At 45.9% G+C, this 23743-nt stretch overlaps 2 protein-coding genes across 3 annotated transcripts in view; one reads left to right on the plus strand and one right to left on the minus strand.

Moving 5' to 3' along the window:
* The window catches only part of SYN3 (synapsin III), a 497817-nt gene that overhangs the window by 253837 nt on the left and 220237 nt on the right, over window positions 1-23743 (minus strand). The window lies entirely within an intron of this gene.
* Window positions 9721-23743, plus strand: part of TIMP3 (TIMP metallopeptidase inhibitor 3) — a 55808-nt gene continuing 41785 nt past the window's right edge. The window contains exon 1 of the mRNA XM_012471416.3: window positions 9721-10129. Within this exon, the coding sequence (XP_012326839.1) occupies window positions 10009-10129 (121 nt within the window). The 5' untranslated portion in view covers window positions 9721-10008. The remainder of the gene's footprint in view (window positions 10130-23743) is intronic.

Here is a 23743-nt window from a genome sequence, read left to right on the forward strand (position 1 = left end):
CTCTTGTTATTTTCCAAATGTTCACCTTCTGCTTGAAGAGGCAAGGTAGTGCTATGGTTAAGAGGATGGGCTCTGGCTTCCGATTCCAGCACCACAGCATACTGGCCATGTAATCTTCAGTAAGTGATGTAATCTTTGTGTACCTTAGTTTTCACTGCTGATGAAAAGGGATGGCAATGGTGATCTCATCTACCTCACAGCTTTTGCTGTAAGAATTGGTACAAATTAATATATGCAAACCACCTAGAGGAATGCCTGGTACCCAATATGCACTCCATAGGAATTACTTATTACTATCAAGTGTTTTTAATTCTCTTTTGCCTCCTTTCTTCCATCCCTTCTTTGAGTTAATTACAAGGTCAAATGGGATATAAGCATTCATCTTTATGCCCCTGGGGCCACAGCCTGGTATACACAGTCCTCAGTGAGAATCTACTATGTGCCAGGCACTGTGCCATGCATCTTATTCAGCTTACAGTGTTTGATCCTCATGAAAATCCTATGAAGTATGCGTCTCTCCTCTATTTTACCATGAGACAGCTGAGGCTCAGAGGGAGGTTAAGGAACTTCTTCAAGGTCACAGTGAAAAAGCAAAGAAGGATTAAAACTCAGGCTTAAGACATCACAGGCCTTGGTTGATTCCTAACCTCCTTGTTGGGTTGCCTTCTAGAATATTCCATGGGAAATTTTGAGCGATGGTTAAATCCAACCCACCTGGTTTTACATTGAAGAAAAGAGTCACTGATTTACTCAAGGTCACATGGCTATTTTATGTGGTAAGACTAGGATAATAACCTAGTATATTGCCACAATCTCATGCTTGAAATTTCAGGAGGAAATGAAGCCAGGTTCATTAGCTGTTAAAATATACTGATGAGTATGCCATCAGCTTGCCTCTGGGTTCTGGGCCCTATCTTTGTAATAATATAAACGTAATTTTCCTATAGCATCTATAACAATTTTGAGTAAGGAAGGACACACCCACACCCCTAGAAATTGCCCTCCAAGTCACTTCTCCTGCCTTTTCTCCACTGCAAATCAAATGAAACAGAGTTGCATCTCACTTGCCTGCTGATAAAGCTCCCTCCCTGGCCCTCAGAGGTAGGTACTATGCTTCTCTCTGCTTGGCTGCATCAAGAGCTCTGAGCACTCAACGAGAACCCAAAAGACAAAGAAAAATATCACCAGCACTGCAAATGCCCCAATGAACCTGTGGGCACATTGACTTTGAAGTCTTCAGAATGAGTGCTGGTTTGGAGAGAGACCCCCGTGTCTGAATCACAGCTCTGCCACTTCCTTGCATGTTAAGAAACTGAACATGCAATTTAATTTCTTTGAGCCTCAGTTTCCTTGACCATAAAATGGGCATAAAATAGTACCTATTGTTAAGGGTTGTGAAGATTAGAGGGAATACTGCATTGAAAGTGCCTTGCACATAGTAGGTATTCAACTAATGCAAGTTTCCTTCTCTTTTACTTGTCTTAGAAACATTTTCCAGCTAATCATTCCAAGGTTGATGAGTTGCAGAGCAGGGAGACAATTATTTACTGATTATCTCTCATGGGCCCAGCAGAATTAGAGCAGCCTGGAGTGATGGGAAGATGAGGTACTAAGGGGTCTGATTCTTTATTTGCCTCTGCCAATAATCTGGTGTCTACTTCTCTAGGTCTTTTTCTGTATCTGTAAAACGAGGGAGTTCAACTTGGTAACCTACAGCTCTCTCCTAGCTCTGACATTCTGCCTTACCATGATACGACTTCCTAAACACCTCCCTGCTGCCTGGTTGGATAGTTAGTTCCATGATCTCATGGCACACTTGACTATCCCATTGTAGTTCTTACCACCAACTATTATTTTCTTGTCTTTTTCTCCCAGAAGACTGGAGTTCCTTGGGAACCGGGCTATGCCTTGTTCATGGTTATATCTCCAGGGCCTAGCATGGAGTAGTAGACATTCTGTCAATGTTTGGTGGATATTTGAAGGAAGGAGTAAAGAAGGAGAGAACCCTGACCCTTTCCTCCAAAGACTTGATCATCACACTATGACACACACACAAGCTGTGAGGCACATAGAGAATGTCAGTGGGGGATTCATGATTAAGGGCACACCCACAACTTGGAAACAAGGCCATCTGTCTTACTGAAGGCATACATTCATGCACCATGCATGTGCTTAGCCATCTGTGATAGTAAATCAAGACACGGCAAGGGCAGAGTTGAAAATCTGCGAATACCAGAGCCCATACTAGTTGACCTGGGGGAAATCTTTGGATGGTGACTTGTATACTAAAATGTAGAAGCCAAATGAATTCCAATATTCCAAGTACAAAGAAAAGAAAGGAATAGAAAGATGAAGTGGCCAGCCTGGTGCCAAAAACCAAGAAGACCCAAGAGCTCGGAGTCACCATTGTGTGTCCAGCGCTATCACTGTTCAGGAAGAGAGGCTTTGGCCAGTGGTAGTGAGCACTGGAATTTCCTCAGCAAACCTTTGCTTCCATTAAAAGGAGAATTCCAGGGTATTTCAGCTGAAAGACCCTTCCTATGATGCCCTCAATCCCTGTGTTCTGACTCTACACACACCAAAGCAACCTTCTGAGGAGAAACTAGCTTCACATGAAGCTCTCTGTGACTATCAGGAGGAAAATATGGCAGTGGTGTTGACATGAGTTCTCTAGCCTATGTGACAATGAAATACTTCAAAGGAAACAAGCCCAGTGGGACTGTGGTTGGTTTGCTGGGCTCTTAGGATCAGTCCTCAAGACTGATCAACTGAGGGAGCCTCATTTAATTGAGTCTCTGAATCCCAGGACCTGGATCCCAGAACCTCTGTTGGGTGAATGTGTGAATGTGATACTCTGACTCCTCCTTTTCTCCACTCCATTCATTGGTTAGTTTATTCCTTTAATATTTGTTAAGAGCCTATGATGTGCAGATGCTGTGCTAGGCAGTCACAGAAGCACCTGGATTTGTTTGCTGTCTATCAGAGAACCAGGGATATCAACCACTAGGGGCAACAGAGTGTGCGAGGTGCCAAGTTGGAAGCCCAGAGGACCCAGTGTGGGTGGGACATGAGTGAGAGAAGAGGAGAGGCCTGAGAGGGGGTGGTCCATTCTGCTGGGGCAGAGAGAGGACCAGAAAACATTCACTAAGTGGTGACTCTAGCTGAATCCTGAAAGATGAATACACGATTCCTGGCAGGTGAGGTGGAGGAGGGTGGGGGAATATATTGGTGGAGGTTGGATTCCAGGCCAAGAGTGCATTGTGAACAAGGCTCAGAGAAACTGATAGCTGGAATATAATGGGTTGAAGGAGGGCTGCATGGGTTTAGAGAGATAAGCAAGAACAGGGACTGCTGTTGTATAAATGCAGGGGCAGCCATCTCATTGTATTCTATGTGAAAAGGGCCTTCTCCAGCTGTGGATCGTGGGGCCCTGGGGAAGAGCCAGATCACAGAGGAACTTGTCTTTGGAGCTTAAGACTTTGTTCAGAAAGCCACAGAGCATGAGTGAATCATTTCAAGCAAAGGATAGCATACTTTCAGATTTATATTTTAAAAAATGTACAGAAGCAGCAATGCAAAAGTTGAGGTTGCTAGAGAAAGACTCTAGGGAGGATAACTAATTATGTCAGTATTGAAATTGCCAGGAAAGAATCCCTGGGGGCCTGATCCAAGGTAGAAATGGCAAGCATGAGAGGAAGGGAGGGTTAGAAGAGATGTGGAGAGTAAGAATCTGTAGGACCTAGTGAGTGATGGTGTTATCCTTTGGAATGGGTAATCCCAGAGAGGACTGAGGGGAAAAGACAATGAGTTTTGGACACCTGGAGTCTTAGGAGGCCATGGGATCTCCAAGTGAAATTGGGCAGGAGGAAGTTGGAGATAGAAGACAGGCAATCGGAGGTACATCACTCTTGCTGTGTGCACTCCAGTGCACAGAGCATGGTAGAGATCATGGGAGTGTGTGGGGTTGGCCAGGGAGAGTGTAGAGGTGAAAAGGGTAGGAGAGAGAGCCAAGGACAGAAAATTGGGACCCAGCTACGTTTTAATTTCAGGAAGAACCTGAGGAGTCTGCCAAGAAGACTGAGAAGGTACAGTTGGAGAGTGAGAAAGCAAAATCCCAGAGAAAGCAGGGTCTCAGCAGCCAAGTTTAAAGAAGGATGCGATCAATGGTGTTAACTACTCTTTGGACGGTCCCCACAGCACAGGACAAGACCATGTTAGTTCCAGCAGGTTCCGCTGAAGAGAGTTCAAGTGCCTTACAGAAACAAGACCTCCAGTCCAGTCTAACAGGAGACCAACTACATGTCCATCCCATTCCCTCCCAAGGCATGAGAGCGCCCAGCTAAGACACTCATGTGTGTTCTCTGTGTGAAGCTGAGCATGCAACCTTCAAAGAAACCACAAAGGAGCTACTCATTTTTAAAGGAAAAACACATGAACTCCATGGGCATAAGGAAGACATTAAAACAGAACTTTGGGGAAAAGTTCTTCTCCTTCCATTTCATATTACCCTTCACAGAAATAATTGACTGCTGAATATATGGTCACTAAAACACACATACATACACACACACACACACACACACACACACGAAAACAAAAGCTGGAATATTTGACTCTGCTTCCCATTTCCCACCACCCTAGATAACATGGGATACAGCATGGCTTTACTGCACACATGTGTTTTCTGGCTTAAAAATCCTGGGAGTAGATCCCTGTAGAAAGAACTATGAAAACTCCAGGATTCACGTGAATGTAGCCAGAGACTCTTGTGGAGGGGTCTTCACTTCACTTGCAAGGCTAGGGGAGAGCTGGGGCAATTTTACTGCCATGAAATTGGCTCCAGATGGAGGCAAGGAAAGGTGTTTATCCCCTGCTGGTGCCAGACACAGACAGAGCCTGCAGTACCTAGCATCTTAGGCTCAGAATTGCCCTGTGCCGGGCAGCAACCCCACTGAGGGTCTGGCCAGGGCTTACGGGGAAATGGGTGGACCAGGCTGTCTGCTGCTTGGAAAAGGCCATTTTGAATATAATGACTTTCACATGGACTATGGGACTTGGGGAAAGGCATTGTGGTTAGGGTCTGGAGGGAAAGAGGGAGGAAAGCAAAGAGGAGCTTCCTTATCAGGCAACAGAAATGACAGCACCTTCTCTAGGTTGAATTTCCAAAGCCCAGCTCTTCCCTGGAAGAGTGGGGCTGTGGCATCCTCTGCAGTGTTCCCAGACTGCCCTAAGGCCCCCAAACCAATGATTCACAACTATGTTGCTTCCCCAGAGAGTGTCTCCCCTTTGGGTTGACATGTGGCCAGCTCAGGGGTGGAGGAGCTCCGGCAGCCACGAACCCAGACGGGATGTTGACTGAGAGCTTTGTGGCCATGGCAGAGGGGAGGGCTGAGCATCACCCACTCAAAGGCACCCACACCCCACTGATGAATGTGGAAATGTGCTCTCCCACCCTCGCATAGAGACAACCGACCAGGACTGCAGCCTGAGCAAATGGGTGTTCTCTGGCTTATAGTGCCCCCTAGCACTGGCCAGAGGGATAGAGCTCTGAGAACTCTCCAAGGAGCCACCACCTACCTGCCTGTCTGAATGCTGGAAAGGGGTCGGTGGTGCTGATCACTGGACCCATTCAACCAATTCTTATTAAACTCATTGTTACCAACACTTGATCCCTGTCTTCTAGGGGCTTACAGCTCAGGAAGGGAAACAGATGGGTAAACAATCACATTTGAGTCAGCTAAGTATTGTCAAATAAGTTAATACAGGGTGCTATGGGGATACATGGGAGGAGAATCAGAGGAGGTTTCCCAGAGTAGGTGACATCTAAACTGAGATCTGAAGGATGTGGAAGAGTTCGATGACTTTCAAAGACCAAAAAGAAAATGGAGATAAAAAAGACACCTTCCTAACCTTTTAGTGCTATGATCCAAGAGGCAAGCAGGCAGGTGAAGACATAACTACACTGGGCACCTCCAGAAGCCAGACTCTGTCTCTCCTAGGCCTTTAGCAACACAGTCTTCTCTGAAATTCTGTTTTCAGCATTGATTCTTGGGGGAAGTAGCAGTTTAGGCACTCAGTGTTGGCTGAGAAACTGATGGATGGTCTTCAGTCTTAAGTACATTCCTGTGTGTCAAACCTGTTTAAACAGCAAGACCCATCTACCCTTCAGAAATATTCACTTGTCCTTGAGGATTTCCCATGGAATCTTAGAATTTTTGAGGCGAGAGAGATCCTGGGGACCACTGAGTTCTATCTTTCGTCCAATAAACACAGAAGTCGAAGTTGACGTCTGGACAGGCAAAGTGACTTGACCAAGGCAGGTGCACAACTATTCTGCAACATTTGGAACAAATCCTAGGTCTTTTGATTTTTTTTTTTCCCACTCTACTCTCTTTTCATTTCCCAGAAACAAAGTTTTCATGTGCCTTTTTATAGTGATATGTTTGGAATGCATTAGCTCGTCATTTAGAAAGGGGAAAAAAATAAACACACAAGAGATAAACCTGTCATGAGGACAAACCTGTATTTCTTCTGATTGGCTCAGAGGGTGATTATTATCATAGTAGAGAATTATTTAATCAGTGCAGGTAAAAGTTCTCTGTGGGCTGGGCACTGTACAAAGAGACTCAAACGGATCTGTCTACAGATCTCAAAAGCAGATAAGAGATCTGTGAAAGGCTAGTGTTTCCAAGGCCACAGTACAAGCATGGGCCACACCCTACAGCTTGGAGGACTGAGGCCTGCAAAGGGGCAAGTTCCTTCACCTGTCTGAACCTTATTTTTCCCACATTTAAAATAAGGATGGGTAGTTTCTGAGGTCCTTTTTACGACTTCTCTTCTTACAGACTCCAGCATCCTATAACTTGATACAAAGAGGGTGGATATGGACTTATCTTTCCTAGAAAAGTTCCAGGAAAGGGAATACCAGGTCATCCTGGTAGGTGTATATATAGGCCAGATAGATCTTGAAACTTACTCAGTTCTTCCCAGATTTATAAATCTATCATTGTTTTTAGCTGTCAAGAGAAAGCAGGAGAGCCTGTATCTTCACTCTTGCCATTAACCTCAGGTCCACCCCACCTAGCTTATTAAATGACGTTGAAAAAACAATTCTTACATATTACTAGGCTCATGAAGGGGGTAGCCCTAGCAGGAGGACTTCCCTACACAAGGATTCATGTAGTTTGCTCTTTCTCTTCCTTAGGTTGAGAACTGAACTGCCTTCACATGGTGGGCAGAGGGGAACTGACTCAGGTTAGGAATAAGGCAGAGCATCCTAACTGAAAAGCTCTTGGAATTCGTTAAACTTCAAGACACTGCATGGACCGGCTTAGGACAGGGAGTGAGAGGAAATTAACCAAAAGGTAATTTCATTACCTTTCAGCTGGAAAAAAGATCAGATTCTACTTGCACTTTCATAATTAAGTAACTGCCAGAATAAAATGCTTCAGATGCTTTCTATGAGAAAACTGTTGCTTGAAGTTCAGCAGAAGTTATCTACTTGATACTTATATTTCAGGAAAGGCTTTCCCTTGGAGAAAATATCAGCAGATTGGACAAAACTGTAACATGAAAAGAAAGAGAAGAGAGGGCCTCTATCATGTAAGATGCTTATCCAAAGTGGATTTGGTCTGGAAACTCTTATAAAACCTTCCACATGACTGTGGAATAAGTCATGTGGAGTGCGGGGATAAGCGAAGCTCTCAAATTCCACCACATATGCCCTCATTCAACCTGGATCCTTAGACTGGCCTCCAGGGCATTCTGCTCAGGATGGGCTATTGGCCACATCCATGCTCCAGTCTCCTGAGACCCTATTTAGTTCTCAGAGAGCTAAAAAGCAGTGTGGTTAAATATCCTAGGCCTCAAAGTATTCCTACTATGGTTGGGGAAGTAATACAATCATACCCCATAAAACAATGAAAACAATGCTGGAAAAACATTGAGTGACAGAAACATCTCTATGGGTTAGGACACAGAGTGAGGACAGGGAGGGTTTTTAAAGCTGGGTGGGGAACAAGTCAGAATGATGTGGAAACTGGTTTCCCTTTCCTATGGCTAAAATGCTCAAGGGGGGAAAAGGAGTTTCAAAACTGTTCTTGGAAATACTGCCTCTCACAAATTCTTCGGCCTCTGCTGTCCCAATATCACTTCTCTGAGAGGTAAACAGAGGAGTTTGAGAAAGAAGCTGAACTTCTATTTCTCCCTGTTTTTATTTGTTCCAAACTTGTAGCATTTCTACAGTCCAAATATATGAATCTCTTTCTAACAGGATAAAGTGGAAGAGAAAGGGAGAGAGACAAGTGTAGAAAGATGGAAGATCCCAGCTGCAAACGGCCATTTGCAGTTATATGGAACAGATGCTGAAGTTCAGGGAAATGCAAGTCTCTCTGCAGATGGGAAGGGGCAGTGGAAAGGGGTGACTTGAGTTCCTGGCTGTCCACCAATCATCTCATCTTTCTGTGCCGTTCTTCACCTGGAAAGTGGGAATGATATGTGCGCTTGCTTTTCCTATCTAGAAGGATTATTGTGAGCACTATAATGAGGTAAGGTACAGAATCCCGTTTTTAAAAATACAAAGCAGAATCAAGATGTTAGTAATAAGGACAGTAATTGTGTTCGTTATTTGCAATCATCCATTATAGCTAGCCGTCTAGGATCCTGGATCAGCTCACCCACAAATCCCTTGCTGAAGGGTGGTGACCTGTCAGCAGCCATGGGTGGGGAACCATTTCCTCTTGCCTTTCTACTTTCTGTCTTGCAAACATGCCCAGGACCTTTGTACTTGTGTTCCCCCTCCCTGGCACCCTCTCCCGTGGCTTGTCCAGAGCGGATCCTCCTCTTTGCCCACTTTTCAGCAAGGATGGCACTTCAGGGAGCCCTTCCCTTGCTAGCACAGAGAGAGCGGCGCCTTCCCCGGTCACGTTCAACCCAGAACTCTGTTTTCTTCATAGCCCTAGCATCATAGAAAACCACCCTGTGCATTCGTGGATTTCCCTGGGGGCAAGGGCTTTGTGTTGTTTAACCCAGCATCCTGAACTGTGTTTGTTGAATGAATACAGAACCCCGTTTGCTCTGGGGGAGCACAGAAAAACAATCTTCTATCATGTATCATAGCCAGCTGCAAACAGCAGATGGCTTCTCATATCCCAGAGAGTAAGAACCAGAGAGAGAGAGAGAGAGAGAGAGAGAGAGAGAGAGAGAGAGAGAGAGAGAGAGTCAGTGAGTTTGGGTCTTTCTCCTCTGTTCTCTCCAGAGAAACTGGAGGGGTAGCAGTTAGCATCCCCGATAGCTGTTCCACCAGGCGCAGTCAAGGACTCTAGGACATGGCCAACCCTGACTCGTGGAAGGGGTCCTGCTGGGGTGGGTGAGTGATAGTTGGTTCTGGTTTGGGTCAGAGGCACCCAGTGGCGTGGCGCGAGGGCGCAGATGAGAGGGGGCCCCAGGGCGCCGCTCGGAGGACCCGGCGGCAAGCAGCAGTCCCGGGCGCGCCCCAGCCCACCCACTCGCGTGCCCACGGCGGTATTATTCCCTATAAGGATCTGAACGGTCTGGGGGTGGCCCCGCCCCGCTGCCCCGCGCCCCCGGCCCCGCCCCCTTTTTGGAGGGCCGATGAGGTAATGCGGCTCTGCCATTGGTCTGAGGGGGCGGGCCCCGAGCGCCCGAGGCGGGGTCCCCGAGGGCCCAGGCTATATCACTCGGCCGCCCAGGCAGCGGCGCAGAGCGGGCTGCAGGCAGGCGGCGGGCGTTCAGACGGCTTCTCCTCCTCCTCTTGCTCCTCCAGCTACTGCTCCTTCGCCGGGAGGCCGCCCTCTGAGTCCTGCACCAGCGCCGAGGCAGCCTCGCCGCGACCCATCCCGTCCTGCTGGGCACTTGGAGGGCAGCGTGCCGGAGGCCAAAGTTGCCCCGCACGGCCCGGCGGGCGAACGAGCTCGGGCTGCAGCAGCCCCGCCGGCGGTGCGCACGGCAACTTTGGAGAGGCGAGCAGCAGCCCCGGCAGCAGCGGCAATGACTCCCTGGCTCGGGCTCCTCGTGCTCCTGGGCAGCTGGAGCCTGGGGTACTGGGGCGCCGAGGCATGCACATGCTCACCCAGCCACCCCCAGGACGCCTTCTGCAACTCCGACATCGGTAAGCGCTACCGGTGCCCCGCCCGAGCCCCGCGCTGCAGCCGGGACTGCAACGCTGCTCAGGGAGGCAGGGCAAGCCCCACTCCTTTCCTCTGTCCCAAGGAAGGGGCAAACGGGGTTGGGGCGGAGTGGAGAAACTCAATGTCCTTGGCCGGGGGCTCTCGCATAGCCAAGAGGGGAAGATGGCCTGCAGAGGAAACTCGCTGTGGCTGAGGGAGCCCTTGGCCGCCTTTGCTTTCCTAACTTAGGGCGTGAGGTTCCTACCGGTTCTTTTGACATCTGGAAAATGTCCCCATTCACTACTAAAAGAGGAAGGGCTAGAAGAGAAGGGTGGGGAAAGGGTTCCCAAAGCTTGGAATGCTAACTAAAGTGCTGGGAAGTTGACTAGTTTAAAAAAAAAAAAGTTGCCAGCCATGTGCACAGAAAGTTGGAGGAGAAACTTGGAGTACTCCGAGTTTGCATCATCTCCTGTGTCCATGAAATTCATTCTTTTCACTGAGACCCAACCCAACTGCAGGCTTCCCAAGCAAGTGCAAACCGAGCTTCTTGGACTGCCAAGTTTGGGTGGATTTAAGGGGGAAAAGGAGGAGAAAGCTGTGGCGTTGACCCACCCCCTGGAGGCACTGTATTTGAGAGTGCTGATAGCCAGCAGAAGGTGGCGTGTGTGAGGGATCACTTATCACATAGCTGTGAAAATTCACAGGAAGGCTATTTTTTTTTCCTTGAATGTGTGTGGGGAGGGAGAGAATGGGCAGTGGAAAACAGATTTGTCGCCAAAAGAACAAAGCTGCCAAGGGTCACATCAGGGTGACAGTTCCAGACTGGACTTAGTGTCTTGAGTAGAGTGACCCTGTAAGGAGCAGGAGGTCCTACTCCTTAGCCTGTACAGAGGGCCTTGAGAGCATCCTGGGAGGCTTGTCTGGGAGTGTTTGGGACACCCGTGTTTGGTTGGCCAAAGGCAGAGCGGCATCTGGAAAACATCTTTCTCCTCCTTTCCAGACTATAAAGCATGCAAGTCCAGTGGCCCTGCTGGGAGAGTGTGTGTGTGCTGAGCTGGGCAGTGGGGTGGGACAGGCTTGCTGCCCTCTGCCTGTTTCGATTCAGAGGTGAAGAATGGAGCGTGTGTGTTTTAAGTACAGTCATAAAGGAGAAGGAAATTTTCCACTGAGTCTTGGGTGAGGGACTCTACCAGTGTGTTGCGGTGAGGAGGGGGAGGAGGCAGGAGCTTGGCAGGGGAGGCAGTAGAGGCTGGGAGAGGTGCTGCTGGTGGGCTGGACTGAGCCTAGAGGTCAAAGTGGGGGTGTGGTGACCAGAAAGTTAGTGCAGTTGGCAGCTGAAGGTGTTTGTGTGATATGAGGTCACCCTTGTTAGAGGTTTCCTGGGGCTGCAGGGTGCATCATTCCCTCTCCCTGGGGAACCTAGCTGGCCCCAGGTTTGTGGATTGCTTAGAAAGATCCTATTGGGCAGCCTGAAGCCTGGGGAAGGTTTTCCTCCCTCCTCCTCTGACCGCCTCCACCCACATTCCACTTACTCTTTCCCTCCTCATCCCAGTTTGTGACATGCCCACCTGATTAGTATGGGGAGTTGCTGCTGCTTCTGAGTTCCGGTTTTGCCCAGCGGGAGCACACACATGCACCGGCCAGGAGGCTGGCAGGTAGAATCAGGGTGTGCAGGGGTGCAGCTCAAGTCCACTTCTGCTGGAAAATGGGCTACGTGGGTTCACCTGGGGTTTTTTTTTTTTTTTGGTATGTAGTGGGAGTGGGTCCCCATTTTTCCCCCTTGCCCTTTGCTTTGGGGTTTCTACTCTAGAAATTGACCACAGAAAAGTGAAAACAAGCATGAGTAGATCCTGCTTCCAATGCGGGCCCTCCAGTATGTTTACTGCTTAGGTTTCCTGTGGTTGGTCTGAGCAATGCAGACGTTTCTCACAATTTCTCTGGATTGGTTAAATAAATAGCTCCCTCGCTCCTTTTAATAAATTTCCCAGAGAAAATCTAAGTTACCAGGAAGTACCCAAAGACCAGGAGATTGTGGTAGCAAAAGGAAAAAAAGAAACAAAAAATCTTCGATGCTCTGGCATGGATCCCAAATTGTCCTGCCTGGGTTTGGTGCACTGCACTAGTGGCAGGGATGAGCTAATGCTTTTAAAATGGGAGGTGTGGGTGTGGGCTGCTTGCCTTCCGACCTCCTGCGCCTTGCACAGCACACTACTGGCATCCAGTACTTGGCTCCCAAGTATCCTTGCTCAGAGCCTTTCTGGTTTCCAGTCTGGCTTAAAACTGTTCATTCTCTCCCTCAAGAAAATATGTAGGAGCTCCCTATTCCTTTGGACCCACACAATCCTTTCAGTCAACTTTGTAGCCCCCTAAGGTGTTCATGCCAGCCTACCAACTTCCTGTTCTAGAACCTTCATGGTGGTTTTCTCTTCATGGCTTGGTGCCATGTTGGCCTAGCAAAAGGCACAGCAGGCCTGGCCCAGCCCTCTCCAGGGGGGCTGCCCGATGGCCTTTCTTCCTCTCTTTCCTCATCCACAGATGTCTCTTTTTGTCTTTTGTCCCCAAAGTCCTAGGGCCTGGCACAGCATTCTGGGGGAGGAGGAGTTAAAAGGTGTTTCTATAGCAACTCCAGGCCTTGCACCCTATGGAAGTGTTTAGGAGAAGAATAAACTACATGCTGGCTTATAAGATACACTGTGGGGGAAAGAAAGGGACTTGGCAGCAGGCAGGATGTCTGAGGTCCCCCTCCCTGGCCAGTCATTGCCCCTGAAACTCCTGAAAAAACCTTGACTCTTGAGGAGGAACGGGAGGGGGCTAGGGACGAAGGAGGTGGCCTCGGCGGGCAGATCCGCTCTGGCAGCTCTATCCAGCTCAGGGAGGGTTGGGCAGTGCCAAGGGCTTTCTGAAAATGTGTGTGTGTGTGTGTGTGTGTGTGTGTGTATGTGTGTATGTGTGTGTGTGGCTTCTACAAAAGAGATGTTTAACTCTAAAAAAGATGTAGAGAGGCCAGGTGCCTCACACAGCCACACACAGAGCCACACACAGCCAGGACACCTCTGCTGGCCTCCTCTTCCCCAGCCTTCCCACTGGGCACTCAGCCTCTCTCAGTCAGTGCTGTGAGGGGTGCAGCAGAGACAGAATTCTGCTTCAGAATGCCAAGCCCTTCTCTCTTTCTCTCCAGCCTCCTTTGCATGGGAGGAATGGGGCTGTGTGATGGAGCATGTTCAGGGCCTGCCTCTGTGCCTGCTGGGAATTTGAGCATGAGGCTCAGCTTGGGGGCCGGCTGCCAGCCGTGGAGGATGGCCCCTGGATATCTCCAAATTGTTTTGACAGGGCCCAGTGCCAGCAGATTCTTTCAGTATCAGATCTGAGGTTGTCGTTTTAGTAAAGAAGCCATTTTCAAAGAAACCAGATCCATTCCCTCTCCCTCTCACACACATTTACACCTCAACGCTGGGCTTTGCAACTTAAGGAAAAAAGAAATAATCAGACTTTGGAAAGGCACCAGCACTTGGTAGGGCAAGTCTGGGGGACCCAGGCTGTGGATGTCTTGGGAATCATGGAAGGAGGAGAGCTGCTATGCAGCTGGAGAAGGGAAGAGACAGCTCTCCTGGTGGCAAGCACTTCCCCAATGCCATCTCTTTCACCTCCTCCTCTGCCCAGCAATTTTAAGAGTACGTATTGTACCCATTTTTCAGATGAAAAACACTGAGGCTGAAGAGACTGTGCTTGTCCAAGGCCATCTAGTTGCTAAATGATAAAGCTAAAATGTATTATCACTTATACCATCCTTCAAAAACTTTTCAACTTTGACACTTCATATTCCAAAGTGACCAGGAGATGGAATCGATGGTTAACATTTGAAGAATGCTTTGCTTCTACATTTGGATTTTCCTTAAAAATATGAAGACAGCTAGAACAGCCAGAGGTTTTCATTACACATCTCTTTAGGGAGGGAGAGCTTATTATTATTCTAGAGTATCATAGATGAAAATTCTAATGTCCTTTGGCTATTAGAACTGGAAAAGACGCTCGAAACCATCAAGCCACAGTAATGAAAGGACTTGGTTTGTCTCACTGTGGCCCAGGGAGAAGTAAAGTTAATAGAGACAAGACATTTCAGGGCTTCAAGACTCTGCTTACAGGTGAGGATGAGTTAGGGCTCCCCAGGGGGAAGTACCCAGTCTGCCAATGTGGTGGGAGGAAAGCCGGTGGGGAGTCAGGAGACTGGGTCCCAGTTGGAGAAGGTGCCCCTCTGACAGTTCTGTGTCCCTTTCATAGTCCCTGGATAGATAAGGCTAGAAAAGTGGCCACGGAAGTGGCTTGGGTGGAGGGATTTTTGTTTTGCAGGAACAGCAGGAATCATTCAGCTCTACTGCTGAATGGCACATTCCAACAGGTTCATTAATTAAAAACAAAAACAACAACACAATTCTCCATTGCACTTGGCTTTCACCATTCCAGCCAGTATGGATGAGGAGGCCCCTTCTTCTACCTTTTGTGGTAGTCAACTCCCAGGTGGCCTCGAGAGGCAGGGTAGGGTAGTGGAAAGGCGATGGGGAGGGCAAATCTGAGCTCCACTCCTTCCTCCGGGGCTTCCTGGCTCTGTATGCCTAGGCATATATGGGCTATCTTTAAGCTTTAGTTTTCTTATTTATATAAGGAGAATAACAATTTGTACCATCTTGGCCTGTTTTTATCTATATTTTAAAAGCTACAAGTATATAAATGCATCCTATGTCCATGTATGTATCTGTGTGTATCTATGATACATTCATCTCTATCTATCTATCCATCTATCTATCTATCTATCTATCTGAGTAAAATCCTTTTTGTAAAATTCTAACTCTGATAGCTTCTCCAAATCCTTTTCTTCCTATACATTTGTATACATAGGTACCCATAGCAAATTTATAGTAGTTTTTCCCTTAGAAGCATGAATAGTAGGACACTAAAAATAGTGGAATACCACATATAGTATTCTGCTTGTTTCCCATTCAACAATGTGTAATAGAGCTCTATCTAAGTTAATATATATATAAATGTCAGAGGGGCACCTTCTCTAGCTGGGACCCAGTCTCTTGACCTCCCCCCAGCTTTCCTCCCACCACATTGGCAGAGTAAATACCTCCCCTGGGGAGCCCTAACTCACCCCCACCTGTAAGCAAAGAGTCTTGAAGCCCCAAAATGTCTTGTCTCTATAAACTTTACTTCTCCCTGGGCCACAGTGAGAAAAACCAAGTTCTTTTATTACTGTGGCTTAATGGTTTTGAGGAGATAAATATATATCCTCAAAATACATATTCTCAAAAAAATATATATATACACATATATATATTTCTTTTATGTATTCCATGAGATTATAATTTTAAACTGCTAATAATTATAGAGTGATTATTATGTGCCAGGTATCATTCTAAGTTATTAACTTTAACTCATTTAATTCTCTCAGTTTTATGAGGGAGGTGTGCTATTGTCATCTCCATTTTACAGCTGAGGAAACTGAAGCTTAGAAAAATTAGGTAACTCGTTTAAGGTTATACTGCTAGCAAGGAATAGAGCCTGTATTTAAGCCTCTGCACACTGGCTCTAAAATATATTAAACAACTATACTATATATCACACTATACTGTATCATATTATATATAACTACATAATCATATTATTATAATCATATAATGTGCATTTTCCATTTTACTTGTTTCTGCCAATTTGCCCTCCACAGTGGCTGTGTTAACATAGTTCTTTTTGTATATTCAACATGAGGGGATGGAGGAATATTATAGCCCTGTGCTTAGGAGACTTCCATGCTTCTCTCGAATAGAAAACAATTTATACTTTGTATTGACTTCCTGAGCTTTTTTTCCTTCTTTTTGTCTCTTTCAAAGGGAGCAAAATTAGGGCCACGAAGACCAAGTTAATGCGAGTATTTTCATAGGGAGAGGAAGGCTGCAATGCCAGGAAAGTTGTGACCCTTGAATTGTTGCAGTGTTGGAGTCATTCCGTTGAAGACTGTTTTATTTATGGATTTATTTTGCTTTCACAATAAGCAGTAGACTATTTATTACACGAAGTTGTTTGACCTTGAGGACTTACATGGATTCAGGTTCAAAGGTATATGTGGCTGTGTTTTGAACACACATGCACAAGATTTTGCTTTCTGACTCAAAGCTGTCCACTGGCCAGGCTCATGGTGGCAGCAAAGGCATTCATCTGTCTGCCTTCTTGTTGCATATGGATGGTGATTCGGTGAGAGTGGTGGGATGATCACAAGGTGGAGGATGGACTGCTGAGAGGGAGGATGGGTGGACCCCAGCCAAGAAGGACACTAGGATCTCATCATTATGGGAGCTAGAAGGGCTGGTTCAAGAAAGAATTCCTGTTCTGATGAAAGCTCTTCAGTGGACTCTTAGGACAAAGTATCATAAAATGGCTTTTACAAGGGCCAATATGAACCCTGTCTACCTCATCATCATAGTCTCATCACTGGCCCTTTCTGCTCCAGCTGTTCACACTCTGTCTCTCTGGCACTTGGCCCATGACACCCCCTCAGTTTTGAACACTCCTCATTAACTTCCCATTCTCTAGGTCTCCTTTGGTTCCTTTCCCTGATCACTCCTTGGCATTGGTGCAGATGAACAGTCAGAAACCTTGCCCATATTTTGATCACCAAACATAATACTGTAATTACTTTCCATAGTAAGTATGGTGCACTTACTATGTGCCAGGCACTGTACCAAGCTCCTTACTTGCTTCTCAGTCATCTGTGAAGTGGGTGTTGTCCATCCCAGCAGCCTGGTGAAATGTCTCAGGCTAGAGAAGCCAATGGCTTGTCCACAGTCACACCACTTGCAACCTACACTTGCTTAGCCTATCTTGAAAACCTGTGTTTCCAGTCAGTCTCTCATATAGACCAAGGGCTACAACTTTTTAGACTTGGGAAGATTCTACCCATTTTGTGACTTTTCCACTGACTCCCTTCAGTCTGCTTATCTTTGATTTTCTTTCTCTCCAGACATGCCTTCCCTGCTGTCTCCAAATTTTATTACTGTATAGTCAGTTCTGAGATCCTAATATAACCAAGCCTTACATCCTAACCCAGTGCCCTTTCAACTGTCTCAGTGGTTCCCAGCCTTTTCAACACTAAGGAATATTTTTTCTTATTACTTTTTCCTTTCAATAAGTTCTGTGTTTGGAACAATTATCCATCACAATTTCATGTGTTGAGTGTTGATTAATTTTCCATTAAAAAACAAATTAAAATATAACTAGAACTGCCTATACTAGCCAGTCATTCTTCTGACACTATCAGCTAATATACTAATTAATTACAGCTCAAAGCAAGGATGGTTGGTGTTTTCATAAGCCTGGGAAGCTTTCTCATGGGTTCCTGGGTGATTGTATTGTCGGATTTGGGTTGGCTTACTGATATGACAAAAATAGCTCATGGCCTCTTTGGTATATCGCTGTCCTTTGCCCCTCATGAGAATGGTGATTTAGTTTCATACCAGCTTAGCATCTCTCTTCCCTGTGGGCAGGTCCCATGCATTTACTCCCATTGTCACTTCTCCCTGTTACCCACAGTGTTGCCACCATGCCTGGCATAGACAGCAGATAACTGATGTGTCCTGGTTGAGGTCCCAATCCTTTCAGAGGAGGGGACATGGGTTTAGGTATTTTCCTATGTCCATGTCTGGGCATCCAGGGGCACACGAAGTATCGATTCTAGCTAAAGAGACTTACTAAATATTGTTTGACAGGAGGCCAACAGGTGTCTATCTGGGCTGTAGTGGAACTAAGAGTTCTTTGTTCAGTTGTTAAAAAATTAACGTTTGTAGCTGTAGAGGGGCCCCAGAGAACCTTTCTTCACCCATTTAGAGGCCATTTGTGTGGCTAGGATGGCTTTGCTGTCACAGAAGGGATGGTCCACACTACCCAACACTCAAGTCTGATTTATGTTCATGTAAATCCAATCACCTAATGATGGCATTCACAGCTTGAAGACAAGAAACTTTAAGTGTTTCCAGGCCTGCAGCCACCTGGCTTTTTGTGGGGATGGGGAAGGGAAGAAAAGCTGTATGATTTGACCTTAGAGAACCCAAGATAAAGTTCAGTTGGTGGAAAAACAGAGCCCTGATTGGGGGGAGGGTGTTGGGGAGCAGAGAGGGGAAGTCCTGAGCTGACCAAGCCTCTAAGAGCCCTTCCGGAACTAGAGAGCTTAAATATTACATGGCAGTTATCCCTTCTGCCTCTGCCCAACTTTGATCCCTCTCAGAATAAGGGTGCCAGGCATAGGGCAGCCCAGCTGCCTGGAGAGAAGAGCTGTTTCATTCAGAAATTTCAGGGGCTCCTGCAATCCCTGGATTAGGATGTGGGGATGGTGAGTTTTGCAACAAAGGTCAGACTTCATGAAGACTTAGTTTCTTGACTTGAGGTGTTTGACTAAAGTGTTTGTATTTCATATATTAGAAAGGGCTCTCTTTTGACTTAGACTTTATCATCATGAATAGACTGCCTGCCTTTTAGATTTGGAAACATGATAGTTCCTGTGAGCTCTGCTACTTCCAAGCTTGGGCAAGTTCTTTGGCCTCAGTTTCCTCATCTCTAAAATGGGGAGAAATATATTAAGTGCTACGTGGTAACTTCATTGGAAATTAAGTTAAACACTTTACAGAATGTTTAGCACAGAATCTGCCATATAGTATTAGCTCCATGAGAATAAGCATGAGCTTTTAGTAGTAGTGTTGTTGTATTATAGAGCAGAGCTGATACTCTCACTTCATTTTCGGTGAGGAAAATGGGGCTCTGAGGTGTGATATGATGTTTTCCAGGGTCATATACAGAGAGCTGAGTTTCAAAATCTTGGTTTGACTGCTCACTACCTCCAAATCTAATGTGTTCCATTTGTCACAGTGCTTCCCACAGGACAGAGAAACAACAAAGTTCCTACTCTATTTTCACGGCTCTTCATATTTTAGAGTCTTAAGTCCATTTGATCTCATTCGATGACAACCTCCCAATGAGGAAAGCAGGATGGTGGTGGGGGACAAGTCATAGTTCCCATTTAGTGGATGTCAGTATTGAGAATGGCAGGGTTCAGCGGATACATGGAATGAGACTGAAACCCATGTCTTCTGAGGCCAAGCCCAACACCTGTCAAGGATCTGGTGCTGCCCTTCCCTCTTTAGACATCTCCCACTGATAAGCAGAGGTAGAAGTCACTGGCGTAGCCAAAGAGAGGGCCCTAGAAATAGGTTGGTAACAAAGAACTTGGCTGGAGAGTCAGCACCCACTCCCCTATCCACTGCCAGGGCTGGGGGGTTCAGTGTGGCATGGAGTAGGAGCAGTGGCTGGAGTCCGGAAGCCTGAAGTCTAGTTCTACTTTATCATCTGACTTTGGAGTCACCTTGGTGATGTTGACCTCCCTGGGTTTGGTCTCTTATCTGTAAAACAGCAGGACTGGGTTCTATGTGGTGTGTATACACTTTTTTTCCACATGTATTTCACTGAATGCCTACTATGAGTCAAGTTTTTCTGGCTTGAAGTTCCGTTGGAAAGGGCTCTCTACTTCAGCTGAACAACTGAGCACCTAAATCTGTCAACAACACCCTTTAGTAGGTAACTTTGTTAGAAATATGGTCTATTAAGATAAGAGCCAGGATCTCTGTGGTTGCAAAAGTGGATGCGGTTCTGAACAAAACCTCTAATGAGCTGAGATACTTTATCAGATGACATATGTGACCACAAAACTTCCTGTTGGAGCAGGGCTGATTTGCCAAACAGAGAGCAACCTTGCAGGCTTAGTCGATGGCTAAGAATTAAGAGTCAAGGTCACTTTAGGGCCTGTCATTGATCGCGGGAAGGCTTGGTAAATATTGAACCTCATTAACACCACTAAAGAAACTGATGGACAAGAAATGGGATTAAGAAGATTCAATACTCATCAAATAAGGCTTTCCTTATCCACAGTCTACCTGAGTAGTCTCTCACTCTGGAAAATTTGGTTCATGGCTCAGCTCAAACATTTTCTTTTTCTTTTTCTTTTTGAGATGGGAGTCTCACTCTGTTGCCAGGCCAGAGTGCAGTGTCACAATCTCAGCTCACTGCAACCTCCACCTCCCAGGTTCAAGCTATTCTCCTGACTCAGCCTCCCGAGTAGCTGGGACTACAGGTGTGCACCACCACGCTCGGCTAATTTTTGTATTTTTAGTAGAGACAGGGTTTCACCATGTTAGCCAGGATGGTCTCGATCTCTTGACTTTGTGATCTGCCCACCTTGGCCTCCCCAAGTGCTGGGATTACAGGCGTGAGCCACCATGCCCGGCCAGCTCAAATATTTTCTGCAGCTGAGAGGACTTCTCTCGTGGAAGACTGGCTCACATGAACACATGTGTGATCTGATGGAACCTTTGTTTAAGTGAATGAGGAGGGCATTTGGAAGACTCAGATCAAACATGTGCCCCATTGGGCAGTCACTATCTGCTCCCTTGATAGGGAGAAATCCCAATGATGGGACAGAAAGTTCCAAAGATCCTGTGGAATTTTGGAGAATCAAACTTTACCACTGGAAGGACTGAGATCTGAGAGAATCTCAGAATCCATGTTGATCTCCAGGGTACAGTTCTGAACACATGGGTGCAGTGGGAAAAGCTTGTAGTTGAGGTGGGAAGGTAGGTGTGGGTTCCAGTTCCTTCTTTGGTGGATTCTCTTTTGGCCTGGATTTCCTCACTTGTCATTTGGCCGTGTCCCAAACCCAGTGCCCACAGGGACCAGGCAAAGAAGCTGGATACTTGGGTATTAGACATATTGAGATATTACTCTCTCCTACCAAATATGTATATGGTTCCCCAGTCTCTTGGTTTCCATTTTGGAGGGTTAAACAGGTACTAAAAATGATTTCTTTATTATAAGACAAGCAATAAAACAGTGGGCAAGTGTGATGATAAACAGCATCTCAACTGTGGCTTTGGAGTTGGGGAGACAATACAGCGTGGCAGTAACTGTGGTAAACCATACAGTCCAGGTCCCTTCTGGAGGGGACCGCTGCTATCTAGCTCCAGCCTATCAGAATGTGAGTCCAGTAATGCCAGATTTCCAGTCTCTAGGATAAGCAAGAAATCCAAATTTTTAATGTAAAGTCTTCTGAAAAGACACACACACATGGACCAAACAAAACATGTCCATGGGCCAGATTCAGCCTTGTGGGTCACCAGTTTTATGACCTGGAGCCCATTTGATCTCTAGAATTTCCTTTCAATTCTCAGATCTCTGAGTGAGTAACACCAATAGTTTTTTTCTGGCAAAATGTGTCCTGCACTTCCCATACTTTCTGAGCTGGAGCACAGGTTCCAGAGTTAGACCACTTGGCTTGAACCTTGGCTTCATTCATGGCTAGCTGCCTGTCCCTGGACAAGTTAACTCCCTGGTCTCATTTTTCCTATCTGTAAAATGGAGTATGCAATAGCGCTTTTAACTCCATAGGTTGTGGGAGGATTCACTGACATAATGGAAATATAAGGCCTGGCCCATTGCCTGGCATGTAGTAAGGGCCTGATAAATGTCAGCCATCATATTATTACTGCTTGGTATTACTGCCTCCCCTTAGATGGGAGCCAAGTCTTACTCACAAGCTCATTGCCTGATGTTAGTAGGCATTCAATGAAAAGATCATGAATGAATGAGAGAACATTTGAGAAAGATAGCATTCCAGCCTTTTCAGGCAAGTGTGTGTGTGTGTGTGTGTGTGTGTGTGTGTGTGTGTGTGTATGAGAAAGAGAGAGAGACAGAAAAGTCAGATTTGAAATGTTAGCAGCTGAGATTAATGAGAAAAAGCCATTCCTAATTGCTAAGCTACTCTATTAAACAGTGGCAGGTACCTTGGAAAATAAAACAGGAGCCATTAGCCATCTTTTTCTAACAGAGAAGACAAGAGATGGCTTGACCAGAGTGGAGATTTAGAACTTCAGGTGCTGATAAATATGGTAACATCATGGGGTGCTTTGGCAGCTGGACAAATTTTATTTATTCAGGGCTCCTTTAAGCCAGAGGAGATTCCTGGAGGCTAAAATATAATGCCCCACCTGGATAGTTAGCATCTGGCTTTTATTTTGTTTTAAAAAGTTAATTCCAAATAGTTTGAATTCCTTCTGGTATCCCTCTGAGAAGAGTTTCTTACTGGGTGGCTCATGAGTAGGGAGACAGAAAGTGAAAAAAGCTAGATTGGTATTCTCAGGAGAAACAGTATTGTGGCTATATGTAAGCCATGTATGCAGTTTTAAATGTTCCCATAGTCATGTTTCAAGAAAGGAGGAAAAAGTGAAATTAATTTTAATACTATATTTAACCCAATATGCATAAAATATGATCATTTCAACATGTCATCAATTTTAAACTTATTAATGGGATCTTACTCTTTAAGTTTTTGACATCCAATATGCATTTTATACTCATAGCATATCTCAGTTTGGACTAGTTGCATTTCAGCTACCTGTGGTTAGTAGCCAACATGTCAATACTACAGCACAGGTCAAGATAATATTTGCAAAGGCAAGGCATCTTCCCTCCCCACTTCTACTTGTTTCACGAACTGTGCACAGGGATGTGGGGCTGTTGGAAGCACATTCGGGGCTGACCAAGGCTCAGAGGCTACTGAAAGCTTTGCTGCAAGTAACTTCTAGGACATGTGGGTCCCAGTGTAGGGAACTCAAGTTCTGTGACACTGGAGAAGCCATCTGACCCAGTTCCCTCACTTGACAGATGGGAAAACTGAGGTCCAAAGAGGTACAGCAGCTTGGTTTAAGAGATAGGGACGGAACTGGAACAAAAATAATAATGATTTGATAATAGTTAACATTCATTGATTTGTTTTTATATGCTAAGACCTTTTCATGCATTATCTCCTTTAAACTCTCATAACCACTCACTGAGGTTGGCATTCTTATTTCTACTTTGTAGATCAAAAAAAAAAAAAATGAGACTTAAGAGGAATTAAATATGAAAGTAGCTACTATTTATTGACAGCTATTTTAAGATCTTTATATACATATGTATACAAATAAATTCTATTATTTACTATAAACCTACATGTCAGAAATTATTAGTATTATCATCCTCCTCCACTTCATTCCACTTTGCAGATGAAAATACTGAACCTGAGAGAGGCTAAGTAACTTGGCTAGCATGTACCTACATAGTGAAGCTGGATTTGAGCCATGCCTCCTGACTCCAGAGTCTGAGCTATCTCACCACTTCTGCCCATGTTCACCCCATTGCTTGATGGCAGAGCCAGTATTTGAGCAGGTGTGTCTGGTCTGTGGTCTGTGGTCTTCACTGCCCCACTATACAGCCCAGATTTTTCTGCTCTTGAATCCCAGCACTTTCTGCCTTACTGTGCTGCCAGTAAGGAACAGAACAGGGAGGCTTTTGACTGAAGCACTGATTTAAGGGCCCAGGCAGTGCAGGCACGTCTCCTCTGGCTTGGCTGGTTCCCAGGCTGCCCTAACCCATGAAGGCCAGATTCTTGGCCAAGTTAAGCAGGGTGGGAAGAACACTTGTTCATTCTGCCTTCCCAGTTGGGCGAGATCAGGGTACCAGGTTGGAAAGTGGTATGTGTCTAATTG

Source organism: Aotus nancymaae, unplaced genomic scaffold (assembly GCF_030222135.1).
Source record: "Aotus nancymaae isolate 86718 unplaced genomic scaffold, 86718_ANA_hifiasm-v0.15.2.pri h1tg000076l, whole genome shotgun sequence".
Classification (NCBI taxonomy): Eukaryota; Metazoa; Chordata; class Mammalia; order Primates; family Aotidae; genus Aotus; species Aotus nancymaae.